At 43.5% G+C, this 18709-nt stretch overlaps 1 protein-coding gene across 2 annotated transcripts in view; it reads left to right on the forward strand.

Moving 5' to 3' along the window:
• Nucleotides 1-18709, forward strand: part of AUTS2 (activator of transcription and developmental regulator AUTS2) — a gene marked incomplete at its 5' end in the record, with an annotated part of 774150 nt that overhangs the window by 207868 nt on the left and 547573 nt on the right. For both annotated transcript variants that reach the window (XM_084273147.1, XM_084273148.1), the window contains one exon: nucleotides 2927-3136. In XM_084273147.1, coding sequence (XP_084129273.1) covers nucleotides 2927-3136 — 210 coding nt within the window. The remainder of the gene's footprint in view (nucleotides 1-2926; nucleotides 3137-18709) is intronic.

The following is an 18709-nucleotide window of genomic DNA, read 5'->3' on the forward strand; positions in this document are numbered from 1 at the left end:
GAGCTGAGCTTTGCTTTAGGTGTATCTTGAAGATTCATGAAACTTGATGCAATCGGCTAGCAGGTGGGCTGCTTCCAGAGGAGTTATCCCAGATATGCTCATAGTGATCTGACCCATCTTATACCCTCTTTAAAGCTAATGGGAGCCAGTAATTTCTTGATGGCAGCGCTAGCTTCATTAGACATTTTATAAGTTTCTGGAAGCCTGCCACTCTTTCATTTAGATCCCTAGCTGGGGAGGGGGGGAAATCCCACAAAGGCTATTTAGTCATTAGGAGAATATGATTTTTGCAGAAAGTTTCCCCTTCTTTACTCCTTCAGCCTTTCACACTTGGAGTGAAACCTCTTCCTAGCTTTTCCATCCACAAATACAGGCTCTGTGTTTTAATGGGAGCCCTGTGCTGACATAATGGGCTGGTCATAAGCCACTAGGTTTTTGATATAAATCTGAAAAAATAGATTTATATTTATCATTAGCAGTGTGATAATAGTTATCTTAAGGCACAAATCTGTTGTTCTATGGTAACACATCTTGTTGTTTCAGGAGAGTGTGCTGAACAAGTTACAATTCTAGTGCTTTTCTGCTGCGGTGAAGCCGCTCTGTGGGAATCACAGTGTTGCTCAGGTGTCCAGCTCAATTCCAGAAGTGAAGCTGAATAGGACTGAGTGTGGGAATCGCTGTGTGCTCTGTGTTAGTTATCCAGAAGGTCAGCGTGTATTGTAGTTGCTGTAGTTGCTATTTTATGGGGCTATTGATGATGAGAATTAGTAAGCTGGTAACCATAATGTGTGAAACCTGAGGATTTGCTGCTGTGCAGCTGTGTCCTGTATCTAAATCTAAAACATCCCAGCAAAGGAGACAGAAGGTGGGTGCAGAAAAGTGATTCTTTCTGCTTAGTTTTTACCTTGGGCTTGGTCTCTGGGATCTCTCTTGTGTGCAGTGCTTGTCAAAAGTAGACCTCAAAGCATGTTGATCAGTGCTTCTGCTGACATAAATTTCTTCATTTATTCATAGTGGGAGGAACCAGAGAAGAGACACATGACGTTCTTAAAATGCTGATCCTGCTTTAGAGCTAAGGGTGCTAAAGATTTTTTTCCTGAGCTTGGATAAAGCTTCCTAACTTTTCCAATATGAGTAACACCGTGTGCAGCAAAGCTTGAGGATATTTCCCATGGTGTCTTAAGGAAAGGTAGAAAGTGTCTTAGAGCTTTGGTTTCGTGCTTAATATTTGTAAAACTTCCTCTTTTTACCGAATATCAAGTTTGAACTCTGACTGTCTTCAGTTTAATTAACGTTCTCATTGGTTTTAGTTAAGAGTTTCATGAAGCTCTTGTGTTTTAGATAGGCATTTAGGGAGCATTCTTCAATTAAAGCCAAACTGATTTCTTGCCTTTAGGCATGGGCTTTTTTGCATTAAAGGGTGGCATAATTTGAATTATTCTCCTGAACCTGCATCTTTGTTACACAGGGACCAACAGCCCAATTTCTTTCCTGCTGATGGTTCTGATATGAAGTGGCAATAAACAGAAGCACGAAGGCTTATGAGATCATGTAGTACTGGATGGTAGGGCATGGAGAGCCCAAAGCAGCCATGTGTGTTAGTAGTGTATACTTGAAGTATTACACTATATAGGTGATATGCCCCTCTCCTGGTTCTGGTCAGGCCAGAATCAACTCCCCCAGCAGCCAGCCCAGGTGAGCTGAATCAGCCCAGGTGAGCTGAATTAGCCTGGGCTGTTTCCACCCCACCTGACATCACTTCCCCATAAAAGGGGCTGGGTGGGGAGGGGTAGGGGTTTGGTGCCTCCAGGACAGTCTGACTGTGGCCAGGGTATTGGGTCGGTTGGTCCTTGTGTTGTGCAGCACTCTGTAATCATCAGGTGGGTAAGGTACTCTGTGTTATCACTGGGTGTGAGTGTAATTGGCCATTATTGTTCCACATTCATGGTGATTTTGTCAGCAAACTGTCCGTGGAGGCTCTGTTTCTTTCTTCTCTGGGACTGAGTAGCATGTGGTGCTCAGCAACTGGTTGGGGCTGAACCACCACAGCCCTTTCTGTGGGAATACTGGACTCTGGTGAGCTCTTGGAGCAGATGTGTCTCAGCAAACTATATATATTAGATAAGCAATATGCATTGTAAATTACACCTTTTCAGTAGCTTCTAATTCTTCTCTCCTAATGATCCTCCAGCCTTTGATTTTGTGTTACTGGAGAGGTTGTTTTTTTTTTTTTTTCAAGTAACAGTTAGTTGAAACAAAAATATGTATTCCCTGTGTTGTGGGTTATTGGTAAGAAAGTAGCTGTAGGCTCCTGTTTATGTTACAAGACTTGAGTGGTTTTTATAGATAGAAGTTGATTCTGGGCTTTAAAGAAGGGTCTGTAATGAAGTTTTCAAATACAAGTGTGCTCAGCCCCCACTGCCCTCCACCCCTTTGGAAAGGGGGAGGTTTGGGGGAAATGTCTGCTGAAGTCAAGAGAGATTCCTGGGCTTTAATTGAATTTGGAGCAGCTCTTTCCTTGTCTGGTCAATACAAGAAATAATAAAGGCAAACTGTAAATGCTAAGCCGTGTTTAAGTTGAAGACTGCTGTTTGTTGAGACATTATGAACATACTGTGTCTTCTAAACTTATGCTCACTTAATGCAGGAGATGTGTTTGAGAATTGATGTTGGTGGTATGAAGTCTAAAGGACAATGTGTCTGCTCCTATCCCCTTGCTTCGTCTTACAGACTTTGTTTTGTATGTGCCTATATTTTAGATTCAGGGGAGACCAGGGAAGACTTTCTCCTTTCCTGTGACCATAGTGTTACCCTAAGAATACTTTGCTGGTTTCCTAGAATTTCTGCTTAAAGACTTTGAAGAAATCAGAGCCATGTTTTAACCACTGTGTTTGTCTTCTCCTTCCCCTGCTCCCTCCCTCTGCAGAAGGACGTAGCTCTGAAACCTCAGGAACGTGTGGAGAAGCGACAGAATCCTTTAGCCAAGAAGAAACGGGAAGCACTTACCAATGGGCTGTCGTATCTTCCCAAAAAGAACAGACTTCACCACCACCAGTACAGCTCCGACCGGGAAAATGATCGCAACCTCTGTCAGCACCTTGGGAAAAGGAAGAAAATACCCAAGGGCCTCAGACAGGTAGGAGACAAGTTACCTGTTGTGGGGAGGGAGGGCTGTGGCTGTCAGCACGTGGTATGTACAAGTCATTTCTCATTTTGTGGGATCGCTTATTTTAACCCCTGCAAAATCATTTCACTCTTGTGCTCTTGGGTGCCGCTCATCCTGGTACTAGACGAGATGAACTGAGTGGGGAAGGCAAGTTAATCTATTGATGCTAGAACTGAGTTGATTAATAAATGTGCAAAGGTTGGAAGAGCTTTCCCTGGGCTGGCTGGGAGACTGTCAGGGCAAACAAATGTGGTCTCTCTATTACATTGTTAGGCCAACTTTGTGCTATAAATATGCCTTCTCATCTGTAGGCTTTGTATACAGAGGTGTAAAACCCTGTTGAACATCCAGGGCGGGTGAGGTAATTGTACGAGGGGCAGCTGTTAATCAAGGCAAAGCTCTAAGACTGATTATGGTGTGAGTAGCTCGTGTGTAGGATATCAGTGGTACTGCATGTGCTTTTCTGGGTAACTAATCACCTGCCCTTCCCATTACTGTGCACGTGTGACCAAAGAGCAGAGAGCATCTGGCATGGCAAAGCTGGAGGCTGGAAATCTTGGATGCTGCAGTGTTGTCTTTCATGGTTTTGAAGATGAAAGTGTGACAAGTGTGACTCTTCTGGTGACCAGGATGTTTTTGTTTTGTTTTTTTAAAATAATAAAGATCCCTTACATGTTTACTGTATATAAGAGTAAAGCAGAGCTGGGCATTTTAAGTACAGGATATGTTTGCATGGACATTTGACTCATTGTCTGTGAAACTGACATCTAAAGTCCCAGTAAAGAGTTCAGCTTTGACTGAAATTTGATTGATACTGAAATTTTAACCAAAATTTTTATGTTTAATGGAGATGGTTGATATTAATTGAATGAGTCTTTGGCATTCCTTGGTGCAAACCAAACATTGCTTTGCAGAGAAACTTCTAGACAATAGTGAGAATTCACTGTTTTTCATTTTTGAGCCCAGGGAAATGGAATGAATGTTGAGGATGACAAGTCCACAGACCTGTATTCGGTTTTGATAGAGTTACAGAAGTTGGTAAAAAATGTTTTCATTACTATTTTTAAGCCAATACTGTGTATAGAAATAAAATAGGAGAATGTATAGTGCTTCAGCAAAGCAAACAAATTGTAAACCGCCTATTTTATACTATTTAAAGGAATTTCTTCTAATTTAATTTTACTTTGTATTTCAGAGGGAGGTGGGGAAACTCTTCAGTGTAGTTAATGCAATTGGTCATGTTCTAAGTAGGATTGATGGTTGCTGTGTTTCCTTGACTGTTTTCTGTGTTTGCCTACGTGGTCTTCACTCTGTTCCTTTTTAGCATAGTGAATGGTTGTGCTTTGTGTGCAGGAACTGGCCTTGGTAAAGCTGACTGTGCTGTTTGAGTCCCCTGGCATAGCCTACTGTCTCCTGAAACCTTTCTGCCTGGTACTTAAGCAGTGAAGGAATGGGCCTTGCTGCTGATGGAGGTTATTTGTAAGGTTATGTTTTGAAGAATAAATATATACTGGCTTGGAAGGTATTGAGTTGACAAATGTCATGGAAAATGGTTTTTCTTTTAGCTGATAAATCGGAGTACTCTGGTTAATTCCTGAGGGATAAGGCTGAGAGGAAATACAATATCTTGCTCAATATAAATATAATATGTTTGGTAAGGGTAGAGCTCCTTAGGTAAGAATATTTTGGTCTCAGGAACAGTTTAGGTGCTGACAAATCCAAGTAGCTTTGGCACTTAGTTTTTTCCATGATATCTTTTCTTCCATGACATCTTTTTTCCATGACATCATCTTTTTGTCCATGTCTGAGGCTTGTTTGAAAAGACATACTTGCAACCTAGTGCTTCTGGTAAGCACCTTCTGTCTTTTTTCAAGACAAATGGTGAAGACTTCGAGAAAAGGAGCAGAGTGACAGGTTCTGAGGATGGGTTTCTCTGATCATGTTACTCTTTTCCTCCAAGAGTGACTCTTGGCTGTACACTCTGGGTTTGTTTTCCTAAGTAGCTCCATCCCCCTGAATTCCTCAGCTCAAAGTTGCCTCTTTAGATGACAAGAAGAGTTGGGCCCACTGATGTTTTGTGCCTGACCAGCAGTAAAGTCAAAGACAATCAGAGTTTAATATCCTGCATATATGTGGTGTCTTTGCTGTGCTAGGGCTATATATTTTACACATGTACAGTGTATCTTGCCCTCATTGTCTCTAGAGGAATGCTGAATTGTCACATGTGAGTACTATAACAGGATGGCAGGATGCAGTCGTGATGCTGTCACTTGTGTTCCCGTGCTGGCATAAGACCTTGGAGACAGCCCCTCACCGCTGGGAAATTTGTTATCCCTGGAGATCTTGTTCATTGTGTTACCAGTAGTTAACAGTCCTGAGTGATATGCCTTTCTATGAAATGTGTTATCTGCTGGAAGTAACTCTTGGATGCAGGATTTATGGTATGAAGCTCCCTCATCAAACAGATTTAGGTGAAGTCAGCTATTGGAAGGGCTGCTAATTAGTTTTCAGAGAAAATCCTTGCAGTATTCATGCAGGTATTTATCCAGCTATGCTGAAATGCCTACAGGTTTATTGAAATCTAGAAAATGTGAAACTGTAGGTTAATTAAGGCTCATATTTTACTAGCAAGAAGACTTTTGAACTCTGCTTTGTGAGCTTTTATAAATGTACTTATTAAATGCCCCAAGGAAACTTTAGTTGGCGTTAAGCAAACATAAGACTCATCTGAATATTTCTCCAGTGTTTTAAATTTAATTTCATTTACTTTAATTGGTGATGGTTTGTTTTTATGTGTTTTCTGTAAAAAATAATTTGGAGATTTTAAGGAGAACATTTTAAAACTAGTCAAAGGGGTAACAAGCTTCAAAGTTTTTATTCCTCAAGGTTCAAGGAGGACTGGGGCATACCGGGAAACAATGAGCTTTCACTGCAGAAGGAGCATTGAGAATGAGTGGAAAGGGTCATTTCTCTTTGTTCACTGGGTGTTTGTTTTGGAAAGAGCAGGAGGCACTGACTTCTGCTACCTCTACTGTTTCCTGCATTGTTTTCTTTATCTACTGGGGGAGTTGTGCGCCTTCTTCAGAAAAGGATCATCTCTGGCATATGGTTCTAACCCAGCAATCTCTGTGCTGGGCAAGTGGTATATTAGCTGGTTTACATAGATACAGGAGCCAACTGCTGCTGGGCTCTGCTTTAACTGGTGGATTCCAAAGACACTTGGAGAATATCACATCCCAATCCCAGATACCATGTGAGTGCAAGGCAGGAGACAAACTGGTAATAAATAAGAAGCAGATAATGAAAAAAGGGAAGAAAATTCATGATGGAGAGATGAAGTAGGAGGTAAATTTTAATGAGATAAAGGGGAAATGGGAAGAACAAAAAAAAAAAATACGCTGCTGACTCTGGCAGTCATCAGCTACAAGCATTATAAACTATTAGCTGTAACCTCGTACTCCATTACATGAATCAATTAAAGGGGAGGGAGGGAAGTATTGAAGCTTTTTCTTCTCAGAATTAAGTCCATGATCCCCTCAGCAGTCTCATCCTGAATCTATACATCTTAAATTTGACACTGCTAAGGCTTCTGATGGCTGATCCGGATGGCCACAGCCACCCCCTGTCATCGTTGCTTGTGGGCATGACGTTGTTAATTGTGCTGCAGGTTTACTTACAGCACCCTTGTCCTTTGGTGCGGAGGTGCTTGTGTGCAGCAAACCTCCGGTGTGGTGGGGGAAATAACCCTCGTGTGAGCTGATACAATCCTGCTCACAGTCAGGAATGGCTTTTGCATGCTCTCAGACAAGCCTGTACATGACAGGTAATGAGAGCAGAGCTGGAGGTGGGTGTTAGCTGGATGGTTTGTGGTGACATTGGTCGGGGAGCTGAGCAGATGGGTTTAATTGTCACCGGCAGTGTGATTCCAGTGAGAGCTGACTGTGGTGACAAGCGATTTACAATGTGCTATTTACAGTTTGGGTTTGCAGTCTCTCAATGACATCTGAGTGCTCTTTAGCAACTGCTTTCATTACTGCTTTTCTAAGAGCTGTTAATTGAAAATGAAATTGTGGGTGGGCTTTGGGAGCGCAATAACAGCTACAAGTATTACATGCAGCCATGGAGAACTGTTTAATTTCTTTGACTCCCAACTCATTGCTCTGTGCAGCAGCAAGGGGAAAAACATGTATGTATTTGTGCAGTGTGAGGTTAGACACCTTGGAAATACTGTGTACGTAGGAGTGGTACCAGCCAGGCGTCAGGGCAGGCGCGATGCTGCCACGTGTTAATGAGAACGCAGATAACAGTTGGGCCGTTCTGTTGTGAAGAGACAGATCTTCTGTTATGGGGGCTTGGGGTTTGTTTTTCTTTTCTTAATTTAAAAACACTGGCACAGCCACTTTGAAATTACTAGGTTTGCTGTTTGTTTTGCAACCTACGCAGCATGGCTTGATGTGCACAAGTGTTGCCAAAAGGTTAACGTAACCCAGAGCAGCGTCACAAGCACCAGGACTTCACAGGGGGCATTGGTTTAATGAAAATCTTTCCTCTGTGTGTTGGTATTGTGGGTGGTGTTTAGTTGTTAACCCACCTTATTAACAGCATTTAATTTGAAAAATAAATTATGAAATGACAAAACCAGATCACATCACTGGATAGAAAGGGCCATATACCAGTAACTGGGCTTTGAGTTACATACACAGCAGGAGTGGATGTAATATGTGGGAGAAGATGCGTGTGGGATAAAGGGAGATAGGTAGACCTGGGATCTGAGAAGCCTTTGGAGGATAGGAGGACCGCAGCAGTGTGAAAGGGGATGGGGTGCAGTGGGGGACAGGTCCACATTGCACAGGGGGGCTTTTCAGGGGGGTGAATGCTACCCAGGTGTGTGTGTACAGAGGGATTTGCCCAAAGAGGGGGCCTGTTGTGCGAGTTAACATCATCTGTGTCAGCTACTGTCCAGCTCAGCGTTATCTGGCCTCCCATCACGCTGTTAAATGGCTGAGTGCTTTGTGCTGGCCAGTTGGCAATTTCATCCTTGAAAAGGAACCGTGCTGTATTTTGCACACACGCACAGTATGTGGATTTCCTATGTGAGAGAGCGCGCGTGCCTAAAAGCTGGGCTGCTATTCAGTTGCCCTTCTCGTTTCCTGCTCAGAAACTACCACTGGTGACAAACAGTGCTTGAATTACAAGCATTTTGTGATTCACAACTGCTGTTTGCTTCTGATCAGGGGCCACAGAAATCTCCAGCTGCACTTAACCCCCAGTCACTGTATCCAGTGCGTCATCTGTGAAGGCACCCAGCTGCTCGAAAGCATCCAAACAACTTCTGGGCCCTGATAATATATAATTGAGCTCAATGGGTGCAGAAAAGATTGTTGTTCTCTATAGAAAGGACTGGAAAATGATGTGTTGCTTCGTGTGCCTGTTGTTCTGCACTGCACATCCCCCCCCCAGGTTTAATGAAGTTCCTGAATAGGCCCTTTGGATTCCTTGAAAACACACAAAACCAGGCACATAATGTGAAAACCAGAGTCATTCACAAAACCAAGCGTGCTGACAGGATGCAGCTAACGTTTTCCAAGCGAGACAAGGAGCTGTGCTCCGCAGCATGCCGAAGCAAACACCTGCATTCATTGATCAGCCGCTCGTAGAAGCTGCCACTTTACTGAAGATTTGCCTGCAGTGACGTGTCACAGGCATTTCCCCCCCTTATAATCACCAGTTTCACCTGCAATTTTTCAATAAGCTATTGAATTATACCTCTCGGAATGATGTACTGCAAATCCAGCCCGTCCTAATTGCTAATGATGGTTCTGAAAGACTTTCATTTGACTGTAATTAGGTTTGCAAGCAATCAGCTGCCCTTATCAGAATTGAAAACACATATAATGTAAAAGACGGGCTGGTGGGAAGGTAGTGTTTTCTTAGGAGGAGGAGGGAAGAGGAAGATATTTTATTAGCAGAAGCTGTGACATATTTTAACACCTTGAAAACATCATGTGTGAAATTAATTCTGCTCAGTATTATACCATCTGGCAGTGTTGTTATTCTGTATATATTGCCATGTAAAGTGCACTATGTTTGAAATAGTAATCGGAGTCAAACTGATTACTGGGGAGGTTATCTCTGCTCCATGGCTCAAAAATATGTGTTGGGCAATCCCACGAACACAAGTGGCTTCCCCATGGAGAGCTTTGCTTGTAGGGTGGATGAAATCAGAAGAGAAGGACCTTGGCTTTGCTATGCCCTTCTCCTGTGAACATGCTTAAAGGGAAGAGAAACTCTATCTGAGTGCTGGTTTTTGAAGCTGAAGTAAAAATACCTGTGTGTCAGGCTCAGTGCCATGCTAATTGTTTCATGATATACTATAGTTTTGATCCTGTCTCTATGCTTTTGCATGTAAACGCCCAGCTTGGAGCCTACAGTGACAGCTAACAGGCGTTATTGGCTTGTGTCTTCAGGCTCCAGTGTGGGAACAGAGGGTTCTGGTTTGCAGACAAAGAAGAATATAAGCTTAAAACCTGGTTAGGATCTGGTTTTTGCCCACTCTGGATATAATGCAGCTGGCTGGCAGGGTGGCCTGTCTCTTTACCAGGACCCAAGCATGGGCATTAATACCTGATACGGTGACCAGTGTAAGTACCGTGATCATGATGCTTCAGGATGGTAGAGCTCGTACAGCCAGAGGGAGAGCGTGGGAGAACTGGGGTCATATCTGGAAAGAAGAACAAAGGGTGGGATGTGGTGCTCTCCCTCGTTTCTCTGAAGCTGATGGTGAAGCTGGTTGCACCAGGGATGTGGCAGAAGAAAGGTTTCTGTGCCGCCGCTGCGTTCTCCTGTCATCGCTGCTGTGCGGTGGGTGATCGGGCTTGTAAGAAAATGAGCAGTGTTGGCATGTTTTTATTTCTAATGCAAATTTGGGCACTGCTTTGGGAGCTGCCCGGCTGCGTCTCGCTTCGTCTTTTGGCTCCAGTTTATGCAGCTGGGAGATGGAGTTGCCAGCGATGTCACCCCACTGTCACGGAGCAGGTGATGCTGGGGGAGAAAGTGCCCCTGTGTGCTCTGCTCACCCGCTCCATCCAGCACAACCCAAACTCCAAACAGCAAATTCCAAACTGAGAAAGAGATGAGCAGCTTTTGGGTTAACCTAATTAGGGTAATCAATTAGGTATCTTGAGAATAATATTGAGAGAGCTGTGCATGGAGCAGTTACTGTCTCCCGGGATTATCTTTTTTCTTTTAATGTTGAAACCCTACTTTAATTGAAAACTTAAATGATTATTAAAGGCGCTGTATTGGGAAGTGAAGCACATTTTAAATGTGCAATGCAATCAATTCCTGTCGTACAAGCTCTTAAGCGTGTTACCAATAAGGAATTAAGTAAAAAATTAATTTTGACTGAGGCTACTTGGAGATAAATTAAGGTCTACCTTAAGTGATATAAGACACTGTAATGAAATAATCATTTTGAATTAAAACCAAATCTTATAGCGCTACTTAATTTGGGGTTTTTGTATTATTCTGCGAATAACTTAAAACTAAGGCTACTGACTGAGAGAAGGGAGTACAGGTTGGATTCTGTATTAACTGGAAGCACTGGAGTTCGTCCTCAGATTTCCTATGAGAAAACTGGAGGTGTTGAAGCACTTCTTTTTCCTCCCACAAGCCCTGTGTTCACAGAGGGAGGAGGTGTGGGAGTGATGTGTTTAAATGTGGCTGTGGCATCCTATGGTGCACGGGTGGCTTTGCAGCACCATCCCAGCACAGGGCCCGTCAGCGTGGGGGTCTCTGTGCTGGTGCTATTCCTGCTGTAACACCCGGGTGAGTGGTGGGTGCAGGGAGGCTCCTGTATCACTGCGGTGTGGGAAGAGCTGTGGGAGCAGGAGAGCGGCCTTGGGAGCATCAGGCTCCTATGTGATGCTTAGACTCTTATGCTGGTGTAACCTTCAATCCAAGTGAGTCACTTGCAGGGGCAGGGACCTGAGCTGTGTGCTTGAAAAATGCACGGGGACACTTGTAATTGTCAGTAGACAACACTCAGAGGAAAGATCTCTTACCAAGACTCCCTCCTTCCAAGGGGAAGAGGATGGTGTAGAAGAAAGATGCAATCCTTTGAATTAGGTCAGTAGGCTATTTCCCTCTCTGCTTGTAAACTAAAGGCAGTGCTCCTGCTGTTGTAGCTGACTCACTGCAGTCGCTCTGTAGAGCAGGGAGTGCAATTCCTTAGGGCTAAACACCTGCTTTTTGGTGGAGATTTGTTAGGAGCAAGAAGTAAATGGCAGCAGGAGTGGCAGTACTGCAGTCTGGTAACTTGAAGCCGTGTGAAATTCAGGTACTGAGCTCACAGGATTGCTTCAGGGGTTTGCAGAGCTTTGTGGTGCTGTTGTAGGGGTTTTGAGCATTCCCTGGATTTAGCCTGGCAGCAGCCATGCTGTGGAGGGGCAGCACTGCCCAGCACCAGAGGCTGCATGCTCCCACCATGATGGCATGACATTGCTTAAAGAAATAAGCTATTTACCTCAGGTCATCTAAAATCACTGGCGTGTAAAGCACAGGACAGTTACTGATCATCTTCCTCAGCTGTGAGGAGAGTATTCTTTACGTGGTGTGGTTTCACAAGTTGGAATGTTGCATTTCTATAAAATGAAGGTATTTAAGGCTTTGTTTGTCTGCAGACCCACTGCAATGGAAGAAACTTTTACAGAAAAGTCTTTCTTTCCTACACTTAAAGCCTTTCATAGTATATGAACTCCTTGCACCAGGAAACCCTCCTTTATTATTAGGAGGAGGGGGAAGTAGCTTTATCTTTTTTATACTGATCTTGCTGAACTCTTTTGAATAACTGAAAGGGCTCTTGTGAATGTGTTCCGTTGCTGGTTGGACACAGCATGGCCACTACTGCACAGGGCCCTGACTCCTCAAACAGGCAAAACAAACTTGTCTGGAAACATTTTCTCTGTTCAGTGTTAAAACACACTGAGGTTACATGAGTGAAAATGAAAGTGTTACCCTTCAACAGCAGTTAATGTTGCTAAAAGGAAAAAAAACCAACCCCAAAACCCACAAACATTTTAATAGATCAACTGTGAAAGTGTCAGGGCTTTTGTATTTCCAGCACTGTTGGCAGTTTGCTTACAGGGGCCATGACAAAATACATACCCCTGCTGCATCCACCCTTCCATTTGTGACAGTCAGTGTAGGACCGGTTTCAGATTCATCCTTCTGATCAGCTGTTGGAAAGATGATTCAAATGTGTCACTCCAGTGTGAATGGACTTTCTTGAAGTCCACCCTTCCTCAGGCAAGTGCACGAGCGTGTTCTTGGCCAGAGCTGCTTTCCCAATGTCTGGTTTCTTAATGCTGCTGAGCAAGAAAGTTGTAGTCACCTGTTTTCAAGCAAATCGAATTCTCCACTTGCTCCAATTAAAGAATAATTGTTATTGTAGCTCAATCACAGTTCCTTCTAGTATAGATACAGCAGAAGAATGCATTCTCTGTAGTCCAGCAAAATGAAGACATGGAAACAGGATGATAACTGTTCCAGTTCTGTCCCATGCAGCAACATCCATGAGGCACAAGATCTATTTCAGGTAAAGGAAAAGTTTGGCAAAAGAGATACCATGGGTGTAAAATAAAAGTGGGAAGTGAAGCTTTCAACCCAAAGCCTAGTGATACTCTGCAAGAACTTGTGGGAGGAGAAAGCAGGAAATTAAGTGGTTTGCAGGCACAACTTGATTTAGATTATATAAAGAAAAAGCTATACGTGGTAAGTCTCTGAGAGCAGCAAGCTGCATCGTGGATCTTGAAGCCTCCCTCTGCTGCATGCCCAGCTAGTAGAGTTACAAATAGATGTAGGAACCCACACACTTGAAGAATGGAATTCAATCTTCTGCAGCTCTTCCCTGTGTGAGCTGAGAAACAAGAGAGGGAAGTTTGCTCCTGCAACGCAGTCAGGCTGAAGCCCAGCTCACCCTGCTAATCCTCCCTGGTCTCCCAACCCCTAAAGAAGTCTTGAAATTAATAAAAATAGTAGAGCTGAAAATCGGTGTAGAACTGGAAACTGCTGTTTGCTATTTTTTTATAAGATTTGAGGTTGGCTTTGTCTAAATATGTTAATAAAAATAGTTTAGTTGTAAAACAGGTGGATTTTATCCCAGCCATAGGAAGCAGCAAACATTTGGTGTATGAAAGTTTCTCCTGGTCCTCTTATTTTTGCTGACTGCTCAGCTTCCTGAACAGGCTTCACTCTGATCTAGTTGCACAAAATAATCTCATACTCTTACAAATAAAAATGAAAAACCAAATGCCCAAAGCAGGCAGAGGGTTAATAAAAATGGGCATTCTGTTCAAATTACTGATCAGTCTGTTTAATGTTTTATAGTCTCCCTTCCCCCAGCACATGTTCTTCTCTTGTAAAGCACCTTATTGCTTCCTGCTTGTTTACCGGCTTTTAGCAAGTCAAGCAGCTTTCAAATTGCTTTGATGTTAATTATAGAACTTGTTCAATAGGGCTTGCTAGGTGAAGGGAAGTAGCTGGTATGTTTAAGAAAATATATAAATATACAGACAAGTGCTCCGTGCTTTGGTTGTGAAGCAGGAAATGACAAGGCAGGGATGGCTCAGAGTTGTGTTGACAAATAAAGGCTGTATTTGGGTGGTGTGCTGCTTGGGGTTTGCAGGATGTGATACTGGTTGTCTTCACTTCTCATCACAGAATGACAAGGTTGGAAAAGACCTTTAAGATCATCAAGTCCGTTGCCATCCTAAGCTAAACCATATCCCTAAGTACCTCATCTACCCTTTTTTAAACACCCCCAGGGAAGGTGACTCAGCCCCTCCCTGGGCAGCCTGTTCCACAGCCCCACAACTCTTTCAGGGAAGAACTTTTCCCTCACATCTGCTCTGCCCCTGCCCTGGCACAGCTTGAGCCCATTGCCCCTTGTCCCATCTCCTGTCCCCTGGCTAAAGAGACCATCACCCACCTCTCTGCACCCTCCCAGGTAGTTGTGGGTGGTGATAAGGTCTCCCCTCAGCCTCCTCTTCTCCAGGCTGAACGCCCTCAGCTCCTTCAGCTGCTCCTCAGAGGATTTGCCCTCCAGCCCCTTCCCCAGCCTGGTTGCCCTTCTCTGCACTTGCTCAAGGACCTCAATGTCCTTCTGATGGGGAGGAGCCCAGAACTGGACCCGGCACTCGAGGTGCAGCCTCACCAGTGCCCATTACAGGGGCACAATCCCCTCCCCAGACCTACTGGCCACACTATTTCTGACACAAGCCAGGATGCCATTGGCTTTCCTGGGCACACTGCTGGCTCATGTTCAGCCTGCAGCCACCCAACACCCCCAGGTCCCTCTCTGCCTGACAGCTCTCCAGCCAGTCTCCCCCAGCCTGTAGCGCTACCTGGGTTTGTTCTGTCCCCTGTGCAGCACTCTGCACTTGGCCTTGTTAAACCTCATCCCATTGGTCTCAGCCCATGGGTCCAAGTACTCCGGTTGGAATGGGTCAGTCAAGGTCAAGCCATAAAGCCCCTGAAAGAGCGCAGTAGGCACCGGTGACAAGGTGGGAGCTGGGGACTGGGACATTTGGCTGTGGCTCTGTGCTCTGTGGTCTCTGGCAAGGCACAGCTTCATTTCTCCCTGTTCATTTTGTATGTAAATTGTGTTTAATCATAAAGAACTTGTCTACCAATTCCTAATCAAGGCATAAAGGCTTAATCAGAGAATTTGTGCAGTGTTTGGAGATGTTCAGATGAAAGGTTCGGTACCTGTGTGATAAATGAATATTAATCATTTCAGGCACAAAGCACTGTAGCCATTGCAGCTGGCTGGGGAGCTTGTCAAAAACCAGCACTGTGCTGAACAACCCGGCAGTGTCTATCCACCAGCCATGTCAGACCTTTCACTTATTAGCAGCGTTGTATTTATAACTCAGTAACAATACACAGAGGGTGATGGTGGAAGGTCTATCATTACAAAATGCCTTTGAAAGATTTGAAGTAAAATTTGCAGCCTTACGTTTCCTGGAAGAATTGCAGTGTTTTCAGTGATGGAAAGATATTATTTTCACTATTAGGGCTTGTGCTTCCAATATTTTAAATGAACCCGTGCTTTAGTATGCAATAAATACTGAAAACGACCCCCTCAAACTTTTCTTCTTCATACTAATGATACATTTGTGATGTAATTATTACTGGGGTGCTATTGCTGTTGGACAGCGGGTACCAGTGGGTGTGTTGTTTCCAGCAGCAGTAAGTGGCATGGCAGCTCATGTGCTATTTTAGAGTGATCATAAAGCATTTCCTGGAGAAGGGGCTGTGTGAGATTGTAACATCACATCGTGGGGGAAAGAGACCTCACCTATCAATAGCAATGCAAGGCTTGTAATTTTAAGTCTTTCTAATTTAAATCATGAAAATCTGTTTTTCATGAATAATTCAGAGATCTGATTTAGTAGAATTATTTCCAGCCCATGTATATTAAACAGCCAACCTGCTACGCCAGTTCTGTTTAAGACACTGTTGATGGGGGTTTTCTCTTTCCTGCAGAAATGATGGTCTTTGTCTGTTGGAAAATAAAGCTGCTGTGGTATTTTGTCCCTTTGATTGCACGAGGATTTCTCTTTAAACCTTGTAGGCTAAAATTCAAGCTGAAGAAAAATAAACCGCTTACTACTAGGAGCTCCTAGAATTCAATTTGGAGAGAGTAAACCTTGTACTGTATCCATTAGGAAAATGGCAGTATTCTTCCATTTCCTGATCTTATTCAATTACTTACCCCGCTTCCTGCTTTTAGCATAAACTGTATATTTTAGCTCATGACCTTTGACAGCAAATTGAATCAGAAGTGGAGATGCAATGAAAGTTGGTGGGGTTTTGGGGTGGGGTTTTTTGGGTTTTTTTTTTTTAAGACTCTAAAAGCATTAGTGTGTAGGAAAATTTGGGCTGTGTTTTGTTGGGTGTTTTTTTTTTTTTAATAAGCTGTCCTGCAGGGTTTGTAAAACAGTGCATTTTCCTTGGAAAACAGAAAATTTAAGTGAAGGTCCTTCCTTATTTGCCTTGGATAACAGTGGAGTCTGCATAGCTGCTCTTGTTAGTGCATGCCTGCTGAAATTAGCATTGCGTATTTTAGCTAATACCAATAAAAGTGGAGTTTGTTTAATTTAGACTCAAAGCCTTGTTTAGATTGGATTAACACTTTACAAAAAATATTTAACTTGTAAAACGATGCTATTGACACAGAGTGGTTACAAGTCCAAAGTCATCCTGGGCTTTGTTTCACCGCTGTCATGGCCTTTCTCTTCTTGCCCACTCCCCACTCACAGGATTTTATAGTTTTGAAATGATTTTATGCAGTTTAAAGCCTTATGATGAAATGAAAAGAAAGTCTTTTTTCTGGGTGAAGTCATCAAAACAGTATAAATGGAGTCTTTCAAAGGTGAGACCATCTTTCTGTAGCGTGATACACCCGCCCCATGGCTCCGAGTGAGGACCGCTGATAAACAGCACTGATGCAGCGTTCGCCTGGCATCCAAGGAACCTCTCATCTATCAGGGACTCCAACGTGCTTGAGTCTATCAGGAAGCCTGCAGAAAGCAATTCACCATCAGCCCTTTCCTGGCTTTTATCTTGCCCCAGTTTTGCTCTCTTAGAAATACAGGCTTCATTTTCTAAAGCTGCTCAGCATCGCAGCTAACGAAGTCCAAAGTGACTTAAATAGTTGGGAGACTAAGTCTTAATAAAAACAGGTGGGACTTAGGGTCTCGATTGCCTCTCTAGCTATTGACATTTAGCCAAAATCTGGTGTTCTCCTGATTTTACAACGCCCTTCAGGAGGGAGGGTCAGCCCAGCCATGCTGATGGGGCTGGAGTTGCAGCTATGTGGGTGCTAAGAGATGTGAGACATGACCTGGACAAACCACAGAGCTTCTCATTTATATAGCATTTTAAATTTTTAACATCTCAAGATGTGCCCCCCCTTAAAAAAGAACAGGGAGGAAATACAGAAGTGCTTGGACTAACAGTGCTGCAAAATACCCTCTTACAGTGGGAGGAGCAGGTCTGCACATAAGTTGTGCTCATTTGTGCTATAGTGCATTTACAAGCTATACTATTTCTCTTACAGTATGAGTAGTGAGAACACAGAAAGAAATCCAAATTAATGTATTTATCTGAAGCTTTACAAGAGAAGTACCTCAAACCTACCTTAAACTGCAGAAATCATTGGTAAAGACTACCAGTGCTGCCCAGGTGAGCCAGTCCAGCCAGACCCAGTTCCTTTTTCCTGATAAAACACCTAATGTGGTGTTCTCTGAGGTTTTCTATTAACAACTGAATGAGATTTTAGCAGTTCTTAGCAGTACCCAGCCAGAACACCTTCATCTCATAGTTCCCCCTAAATTTATCATTTATATTATTGTGGTGTCTTTTTAAAATAATGACGTTTTGAGGAGAGTAAGAGCCCATTGGTGTGTTCAGGTCTTGCACTTGGATTGAACTTGAACAGAACTTGAATAAATGTGAAAAAATCATGAAATGTTTTAATTTGTTTTTCTAATGTAAAGAAGCAGACACCCTTTTTCCTTCCCTAGGTGACCGAAGCAGCAGCCCCTCCCCTCAGTTGATGTGGTATCTACTTACACTTTAAAGGCAAGCTCTCTTTCTACAAGGAGTTGCAAAATTTCCAGGCCTGTATGCAAGGTTAAGTTGTATCATGGTGGGACTTGGGTGTGTGCTATAAGAGAGCCTGACTTCCCTGCCTGTGTCTTTGACCTGCTGCAAGAGCTTTGTAGCTTCAGGTTGTGGTGTTCTGCAGACTGTTCCAAGATAACATTTAATTCATTCTTGTTCTGGCTGCAGCAATGCCAAGTATTTGTTGAACATCTGTCAGTGTGTTCAGATTATTAACCTAACTTCTGCTCATTTATGTTAATAAAAACATTTGAGTTTCAGAACAAGCCTGTGTAACAGTCCCTCACGCTGCCAGTCCCACTGAAATCCAGCTGGGAAGGTTGATGCTGCCTTACCCCAACTGGCAAACCCTTGGCAATTCCCCCTTGGAATTCTGCACTGCCCAGATCTGGGAGGTGGCACAGTTTCTATATGCTGGTATTTAATCTTCAAACTCTAAAGCTCCTACTTTGGGACAGACTATAAAATAAGGGAATGGAGACTGGAACTGTTTTCAAATTTGGCATGTGTCATCAGAAAGCTGTGGGCTGTTGTGTTGGTGTGGTCTGGTGCCTGTTGGCTGGTGTGTTACGATGCCAATGGAAGTGTGTCAACAAGAACTGAGTAACACAAAAGTAGTGAGGTCAGGACCTGTAGGTGCTCTTCTCAGACCTGCCACAGAGGTAGGTTCCTTCAGGTCAGAGGTTGTAGGATCTGCGTCCTTAGAGATTTGCACATGCCCACAGAGCTTGGACAAGGTCACCCCGAGGGCCCCTCCAACCAATATTGTTGTGTGTCACACCGAGCAAGTGAGTTCTGGGAACAGAAACTGCTGTTTGTTACAGTTACTTGGTGTCTACTACTGGGCTGCTAGTG

This window comes from Gallinula chloropus, assembly GCF_964237585.1.
Source record: "Gallinula chloropus genome assembly, chromosome: 19".
Taxonomy (NCBI): domain Eukaryota; kingdom Metazoa; phylum Chordata; class Aves; order Gruiformes; family Rallidae; genus Gallinula; species Gallinula chloropus.